Source organism: Triticum dicoccoides, chromosome 2A (assembly GCF_002162155.2).
Source record: "Triticum dicoccoides isolate Atlit2015 ecotype Zavitan chromosome 2A, WEW_v2.0, whole genome shotgun sequence".
NCBI classification, from domain to species: Eukaryota; Viridiplantae; Streptophyta; class Magnoliopsida; order Poales; family Poaceae; genus Triticum; species Triticum dicoccoides.
In genome coordinates, this window is record NC_041382.1 from 27887488 (window position 1) to 27896935 (window position 9448).

Below are 9448 nucleotides of genomic sequence, written 5' to 3' on the forward strand. Positions count from 1 at the left end.
TTTCGACCATAGCCAAACAGTGTGACTATTTTTATTTCAAATAGGGTGCTGAAACCCCTGGTTTTTGCATTAATACGATGCACACAACCAATTTTATTAATTATTAAGCAGAGTACAAAACGAATACAACCGCGATTGAACAATTACAAGATATGAAATAAACACCTACGACTAAGGCACCCTTGTTTGGGCTACAGGGTCTTGAGAATCGTTGTGGCAGTGATTCCTAAGAATAACTTGTGGTTACAGATTCCCGATAATCAAAAGCAGACCATTTGTTTTCTGAGTTGTTGAACAGCTGCAAAAAACCGCAGAGTTACCAAATATCCATATCGCCCATGAATACTAGAGCTTTAGGAGTCACAGTGTGAACCTTGGTAGGGGAGGTAGTGCTTGAGGGTAGAGCAAGTAGAGCTCGAGGTTGGTGGTGCTATCCCGCGGAGGTGCTTGTCGATGGTCAAGGATGGGCGCTGGCAGAGCTCGTGGGTAGGGGAGGGGGATGCTGGTTGTGGGCGGGGCGGAGGATGCTTGTCTGTGGACAAGGAGGGGGCGAGGCGCTGGGATCCGCCACTTTGGCGCCGATGTTGGAGGCGCCAAAGCCGCCGTCAGAGCCTAGCCGCCTCTCTCGTTGTGTTGGTTCGGGTGGAGAAGAAAGGTGATCTGGGGGATGACGAGATGTGAAGGGGCATGTTCTACTTCATATAGTAGCATTTGGTCGGTTAATGACGGTTAGGACATTGGGCTGACTTGAAAATGGGCTTGGGAAGCTAGAATAAGTGATTTCACAGCTTTCGGCTTTGGACTCACTCATAGTACATGTGCAAAGTCGATTATGGGGAATCCATTTTGGAAGTTGAGTCTTTGTTTGCAATTCAGCTGCTGGAAGGGCCAGAATCTGGGAATCGCAAGTTGTAGCCGAAACAAAGGCCACCTAAGTCGACTTGTTACGCAACAACACCTTCAAGAAGAGAGAAATGTCCTCACGTTATTGCTGCCATGTTGGGCGAAAGACAGTCTGGATCAGAATTTTCATCCCGGTTGTCGAGGCCAGACAATGAAGGTCGTTGCTCTGAAAAAGGAGATAATGCCTTCAGCAAGGTAACGGCACAAGTTCGTCCTTGTTGTGCCCGACCAATAAAGGTCAGGATAAGACTTCTCACTTCCAACATGATACTACGTTCCAATCAGTATCTTGATGCGGACCGGTCAATTGATACATCCTTTCAGTACTCCACACTAGGCCGGAAAGGCACTAGCTTCGTCGTCGTCGTCAAGTTTAGCCCTCACAGCATCCGAACATCTCGTCGATATCGTTGCAACAAATGGACGCTGTCACCTTCGCTAATGCCACCGTGTCCCACATAGGCCACCATTTATGTACTTATATTGATTATATGCCATCTATGCCGAAAAATGTGTTTCATGATGTGGCATGGAAAGCAGCAGAAAAAGTTGATCTATGCTTATTTGAAACTGTGGATGCCTTCTGACCAGAATACTATACTGGCTAAATATAGCTCTGTTTCTAGGCAATCGGTAAGTAGTCATGCCTAGAGTGCTTGTACTATTCACTTTAAAATTCATTGTTTTTTTTTTGTGTAACTCACACCAATAGGTGTTTCATCATGAAAACTTACAGACATGAAGTATAAATCTGTATTTGTGCTCCATGGAGCTAAGGAGTAAAAAAAAACTGTCGGTTCTGCTATGACTTTCTCTTATGAGGAAGTTTATGTTGTGTGTGTGTGGCCGAAACCAGTGCGTGGATTTGTCACTATTGTGTAAAGCTATAATGTCTCGAGCAAAATTAGATCTGTCATGTTTGCATGTGAAGAATGCCAATCGTAGTCTCGAACAGACTCCCCTTTGCTCACACAACATCCCGGTTTGGTACAAGGACCCACTTATGTGTATAGCTAAAAATTGGAAGTACTGATGCAGCATATTTTTGCCCATCAGTACTTACGCTAGATCAAAATACTACAAATCTTATGCCCCCCCCCCCCCGGGCAAAGCATGCATATAATATAGTTCAGTAGTAGCTCTGTTGAAATAGGGGACACTTATATCAATTCGAACTTCCACAGTCAACTTGCTATACGTTAATGAAAATAAAAGGAGGCATGCCAACCTCAAGTGCCAAATAACCTGTCTATACATTCTTTGCCCAAACACATAATCTGAACAAACAGTTCTTTTTTGAATCGCTCGCTATTTCCGGTTATCTCATGACCACTGGATTAAACCATGAAGAGACATCTATACGTTAACATTTACGTTATCTTGTACACATTTTGACAACAAGGAAGCCAGAAGGGGATGAGTTAGGAACATCATTATTTTCTGATATAGAAGCTATAATGAAAAAGGCCTTTGCTCGCAGCACATAATTTGTTGTAGGTGAAATTATATATATATATATATATATATATATATATATATATATATATATATATATGATATCTAAATAGATTTGTAATTCTATATCGCCTCTATGAGAAATAGGCACAGCCATGTGAAAAAACTAAAATAAAATGAAGATTCTTCATGACGTAACTCATCGGGGATGCCCAAGTTAGTTGACATTTCTAACAGTTGACTTCACAATACTAACCTAGATATCTACGTCAGCTCTCCTTTAGTTTGATAAATTAACCTGACTAATAAGTATCCGATGTGCGTAACAAAATATCCCTCAACAATGTAATTCGTTCTGACTTCTGAATCCTAATTCATGACGCTATGAGAGGATATAATAACGTGCAAACTATCTTGGTTAAAAAAACAGAGGACTAGTAGGTCTTAAGAAATATGAGGTTGCCACAAATATTGCGTAGAACTCCATTTTATTGCCTGGTGGCACCAATAATGGAGAAGTTGTAGCTGAACCTGGGTGCATTGCACGCAGGTTCAACACTGAAATCGGACAAAATGCTTTTGTTTTATTATGAAAGTTACTGGATATAAAGATGCGCAAATGTTTTTGGTGCTTGCAAAATTCGTAGGCGAAATGATATCTGAGCTGAGGGGCTCCTGACAAAAAGAAAACAAAATGAGTGCTCAAAAGTTTGAGCAGTAATTTGATTTTTGTCACAAGCTCCACAGATGTCGTTCCAACACATAAAACTGAACCACCTATATAAATTTGTGCATTTTTGAAGGCACAAAGTGTCAGACTTTCTTGATTTTTGTCACAATGCACCCATGTTTACAAAAACCCTTTAATTCCTTTTATCTCGCATAGATAGGGGGTTTTGTAAGAAAATGTGGAAATGCACATCCTATAAAAACCGATATTCTTGCATCGCCCCGTACCATATACACCATATTCCAGCTGTGACACATCCTCACCAGCACGCCACATCGAAGATTTCAACCACAGTAAACAAACGAGACTGTTGTACCTCATTTATTTTAATAAAAATCCCCATCAATCATGAACTCACATTATAACACTTACACCTGGAAGCTACACAAATAAATCGGACGCACTGACATGCTGAAGACATTCCGGACCATGACACACACACACACACACAATGACACAAATTAATCGTAGATGCTTCTTTTATGCAAGCACCCACCAGATGCATGAAAGTAAGTTCAGACCTAGGGTCTGCATGCACCTACACGCGGAGGTACATATCAATCGTGAGCACCGCGTTCCTGGTGGTGGTGTTGACCGAGTGTGTCCGGAGCAGACCGTACCCAGTCGCACCACGGAGGCCGCCAGTGCCGCCTACGATCGGCAACTCCCTGACACTGTCGAAGATGACGTCCCTGGAGAGTACGGCCACGGAGCTGCCGTTTTGACTCCCTGCCGTGAACACGAAATTGGCAGTGAGCAGCAGCGCGTACTCTGTCATCGACGCGAACTGGAAGAACCCCTGTGCCCTGCCGACGGCGGGGGACGCCGCGTCTGGGCCCTCCGTCACCAGGTCGTCGATGACGTACATGTCGCCGAAGTAGGTGGTGGGGTCGTTGGCCAGCGGCACCACACCTTTGATGACTTGCACCGCTGTTGCTGGACTCGATGGCCCGCCGGTGACGATGTCATGCATGTAGAACTTGAGGTGGATCGTCTCCGTTGCCGCAGCTGACGCCATAAGGACTAGGGCTAGGGCGAAGATGAAGGCCGGTAGGAGCTGCATGGTGTGCCTGATGGCCATGGTTTGTACTAGGATGTATAGGACAGATGTGCGTGCATTGACTCTATCTGTATACGCTCTGCCTCGAACCCTTTATATAGGCAAACTGGAAAGGACCCGGCGGCAAAGCAGCCGGGAACATGTGCCCATGATAAGTGAATTCATTTTTACACAAAGGTGTACTTGAGTATCATGTATCTAATCTTAAGAAATAGAACAATAATTGAATAGTGCAACTATAAATACAGCCAATGATGAGCTGGACGGTGAAGTAGTGTGCAAATGATGAGGAGGCATCTATGCAAGTGATGTGAAGTCAACTGTTGGGCATGTCAACTACTTGGGCAGCCATGATTATTGATGAGTTACATCACGAAGAATGGGCACTGTATTTTTCGTACAAGGAATAGCGAATGAGCCCCAGTGCCCGAGTGTAATTGATTGAACTGTAATTTTCTAGGTGATGTTCATTTCTTGTTACTTTAATTTTGTAGGTGTTTTATATTTATCTAAGTTCTGCAAATTATGTTTCTGTATATATAGTATGCAAAATCTTCCCAATGAGATTGACGTATGTAATTTAATGGTATGCAAGCTAGTCATGGTTTGAATGCCGCCTTATCTGATACATTCATGGTTGAATGTTCAAGACCTTTTCAATCTTATTCTGGTGCATAATTGAAGGTAACAACTTCGTATACTCAAAACATGTTCTCTACTGATTTCTTTGGGGATCAAATAATCATCTAAGTTTGTTCAAATATTGAATATATGTATCAATGTCTTTCAATGGCTTTTTCCAATGCTCATATGTATCGCATCTAGAAGCTGAGCCGAGGGTGAGCTTGCTGCGATGGTAGTATGTAGAGGTAGGGCCAACTTCAAGCGGAACAACTGAAACTGATATGGAATGCGGGCAACAAATATCTTCATTACATCATATTGTTTCATGATTTCATCGAAACCTTCATTAAGTCACCTTGGTCGATGCACAAAGTAGGTCTAAGTTTATTGCTCCGTGGTAACTCAGGCAGTAACCACTAAATTACTCTAGGTGGGCTTGGATGTTGGACCGGCAAATCAAATTATAGGATTAGGATTCAGACATGAGAATGACATAGGGCGGCTGGATACGACAATGCACCTGGCATCATCAGTTCACCTCCATGTCTCCGTCTCCATCGCCTCCGCTGGCCATTAACTCATTATCTTTCCAACCCAATCACCTGGTTGCCTGGCTTCTGAAGCTAACACATATGTATGATGTAGGTGCAAAGGTGCTCCATGTACAGATCGATAGTTGACGATGCTACAGACCATGATATAATAAACCCGCTCGCAGATAAGCGATTAGTATAAGCACACACTCTGATCTATCATTAATGCTGTTCAATCAGTTATGGACCCATGGGATAAACAAATGTATGTGTCACCTCGTACATCAACTCAGCGAGCTTATATTAATAGTAGTATCAAGTCTCTGTGAAAGTGTACTTTCAATGAACCTCCACATAGGCTCATAGTTCTTTCTCGTACGATGCTTAGTAAAGAGTAGTCGCCGCCTGATAAAGTAATAAAACTTTGTCAGCCGCGTCATGAAATATTGTGGTAGTCTGGTAGAGGCCGGCGGGTCCGGCAACGGAGGCCATCAGAGCAAAAATCATACATGGTAAGATTTGGAAGCATCGGAAAACATAACTGCGCTAGCCTTCATACTTTTCCAAGGACCATCAAATTCTAATTGATCATCTCTATCTATTGAGTAAACCATGCAATCTCCAGTACTTGATATCTTCATCTTGGTCCCCTGGGGTGTTGTTAACCTGATGTTGGTGTCATGACTCATGGTCAACCGAAGAGGCATGCCGCAGTGTACAGGATAAAACTAGTGTAGAACATGCACTGATTATAACATGCAGAAATTATCATGCCATGTAGAGACATAAAAACTCGAAGTCATGTGAGTCTTATGTGTAGCGAACATCGTTCTGGACAATTTGACGATGAAGGCTTTCTAACTATGTTTGAGTTGATTGCTTGGCATCCCACTACCTATGGGGAATATATTTAGAAGGAGCCGTAGCATCCAAAAAAAACTACATGAAGTTTTTTTATGTAAGATAGTAATCATATAGACAAATTCTGAACTTGTGCGACTTCATAGTAAATAAAAGAGAATTTCTGATGCTCTCTTTATTGGTCATGTTCAATAGCTTATGGTTTCATGCATGGCATATGACCTTACCCTAATTACCTAGGTATAATCCACAGCAAATAAGTACTATTTGTAATGTAAGTACCTAGAAAATTCCATCCCATTTTACATCCAAGGCCACTTCTTTTGTCCCATTAAGAATGCATACACTAAATGTAAATAATATATAGTTTTTCATGTATCCTCTACCCTATAGTTACATTCCCTTTTTGACATGAGAGAAAAACATTATAGTCCACTCAAAAATTGGACTCTGCCGTATAAAAGTTGCATATAACACTAGCAGAAAACGGGCCTTTAGTCTCGGTTCCAGAGGGCCTTTAGTCCCGGTTCTGCAACCGGACAAAATGATCGGGACTAATGCCCATTACTTTCAGTCCCGGTTGGCTTATGAACCGGGACTAAAGGCCGCTGTATGGAGCGGGGCTGGAGCCTTTAGTCCTGGTTGGTAACACCAACCGGGACCAAAGGAATTTTTAGGATTTTTTTGAATATTTTCCAATTTTCAAATTTCTAATTTTTTTATAATTTAATCTCTAATCACCCCTCAAAACTCCTCCAGTGTGGAGCACTCATTCCAAATCGTCTAACTTTCCGACCGATCACCCATCCTCTCACTACTCCAGCTTAAGCACACTTAACTTTCGAGTTTTATTTCCCCTAGTTTTCAAGTCTGCACTTGTTGTTTTCCTCACAACAGGAAGGTATCAATCCGATTAACCCTTAGGTCTTGATGTCACATGATTTAATTTTTTAAATTCCAAACAATTATTAAACTAGAATAAGTAATAATAATATTGAATTTCATTGAAAGTAAAATAAGTAATAATATTATTTTATTCATTTTTTGCCATTTGTTCATTTAATATGGCATAATAAATATCTTTAAGTCTGTAAATCAAAATTCGATAAATTCGATATCCATTATTATTAGAAAAATGTGAGGAATCCAAATATGACATCATTAATTTTTAACATTATTTCTCATATGCCGGAATCAATTGCTTCTTGGTGATGTGAACCGGATGAGAACTAATGAGCATTCTAACATGCTAGAGTCACAACTAAGGTTACTCTCAGTCAGAGTCACAACTAAGGTTACTCTCAGTCAGTTTGGCTAGCAGATGTAGTCGACGGTAGGATTGGATGGACACCATCCCAGTCAGAGTTACAACTAAGGTTACTACAACATGTTAAAATCTACAGAAAGAACTAACTAAAAATAATTAAAAATAACAATTACATGACTAAAACAACTATATAAGCAAAACATCACTGTTTTAATTAAAATCCTAATTTAAATTATTCTAAAAATAACCAAATAAATCTTACCATGAGAACAATCTATCATGTGATTAGGGAGAAAAAAGAATTAAATTTAAAACTATTTTTAAACTCAAGTTATTCACAATTAAGGGGTTGAAGCAACTTTGAACAAATTCAGAATTAAACCATTCAAATTTGAAAACTAATGGCACAAACAAAAACTAGATAAAATTTCGAATGTAATGCAAAAGTAATTACTCAAAAACATCAAATATCCTAAAAGATATAAGCAATTTAAAACAAAAACTAAAAACAGAAAAGAAATGAAAAAACAGACAAGAAATTTTTAAAACCCCTTTAGTCCCGGTTGGTGTCTCCAACCAGGACTAAAGGGGTTGGTCCTGGTTGGAGACACCAACCAGGACTAAAGGGGTTCGCACCAGCCGCAGCCCCGACACCAACCGGGACTAAATGTGGCATTTGACCCGGGACTAAAGCTAGCCGAGCCCCGTCCAGTGTTCTAGCCGTTCGAACCGGGACTAATGCTCATATTAGTCCCGGTTCGTAACGCGACCGGGACTAATGCTCTGATCTGTTCAGGAACAAAGCTATGTTTTTACTAGTTTAATATTTCTTTCTCGAAATAATACCTTGAGGTATTATTGCAAGGGTGGAGAAAATGAGGACATGACATCAAGCATTTGCGTGACCCATTAACAAGGAAAGTAAAAGTACCCGTTTTGACTGAAATTCTCTCCGCTCTCCTAATTTTGCTCAAAGTGGATAATCTCCGGTTTCATCGCTGCAGCTATACCATTTAGAACTGGGCATCAATAGATATCAGACTACATATCCTTTGCTTATAATCGGACTAGTCGTACACCGTACGATTAGAAGAACCATTGCCGTCCAATCTTCTGATAGGGCCTACATTTGTGCCTGCCAGATCTAGACTGACACAGACCTTGTGGCGGCGGTGGGGCTTGGTTTCAAGGCGTGGTGGTAGCCTGACGGTGGGTTCCAGTAGGCACACTCTCACCGCGTGGTGCTAGGGCAGCGACAGTTCTTGCCGCTGTCCTCACCATGCGGCAAAGTAATGTTCGTGCCTATGGACGGTCGGTCTATCGTTAGCCGGAACTTGTGGGTGGAAGGGCTATAGCCGGTAAGTGCAGTTATAGAATTACACCTTTTTATGTCTTCGTGCCTCCATGGCTTTTATCTAGAACGGTTTTCTAGTTAAACTAGAAAATACCCCACGTGTTGCTATGGGAATCACTTACAATATGTTTCAGCGATTTGATTGTATGAAACATGAGAAATGAGGACGACATAAAAAGAGGTCAGTTGATGAGGATGGTCAGAGCTCTCGCGACGTCCGCGCCCCACGCGCGTGCGCCACCGCCGCAGCCCCCACCTCTGCCACCCCTGCCGCTTGCCCTTCCTCCGCCCCCGTTCAAGCCCACCACCCTCGCCACCCCTGCATCCGGCCCGTCCGCGCCGCGGCGCCTCTCCTCCGCGTCGGCATCGGGGCTGGTTCCCGATCCAGATGCGCCGTCACCGTCGCCGCATCCGGGGCTCTCCCGCTCGTCCCTCGGGATGGTCGCCGGTTTGCCCCCACCGTCCGGCGACTCGGCTCCATCGACTGAAGCCTCTCCGCCCCCGCCTCGTCTTCGATCCATTGTGGTCCGGGAGCCCGCCGCCGGAATTTGTGCTGACGGCCGTTCCGATGGTGCACGGGTCGCTGCTGGAGTGCCGCGGTCTGTCTGTTGTGTGCTGGCTTTCCCGGAGGTTGATGCTGTTGTTGCTGCTCCGCCCTCGT

General features: G+C 42.8%; 1 protein-coding gene across 1 annotated transcript; it reads right to left on the reverse strand.

The window, feature by feature from the left end:
• Positions 1-3433: 3433 nt before the first annotated feature.
• Positions 3434-4196, reverse strand: LOC119358750 (dirigent protein 21-like). The gene has a single exon (XM_037625181.1). It carries the CDS (start codon positions 4167-4169, stop codon positions 3627-3629), a length of 543 nt encoding a protein of 180 aa, XP_037481078.1. The 5' UTR covers positions 4170-4196; the 3' UTR covers positions 3434-3626.
• Between the last annotated feature and the right edge of the window lie 5252 nt (positions 4197-9448).

Excerpts from the sequence above, each read along its gene's own strand:
- LOC119358750 (XM_037625181.1), bottom strand. The coding sequence starts at position 4,169 with ATGGCCATCAGGCACACCATGCAGCTCCTACCGGCCTTCATCTTCGCC.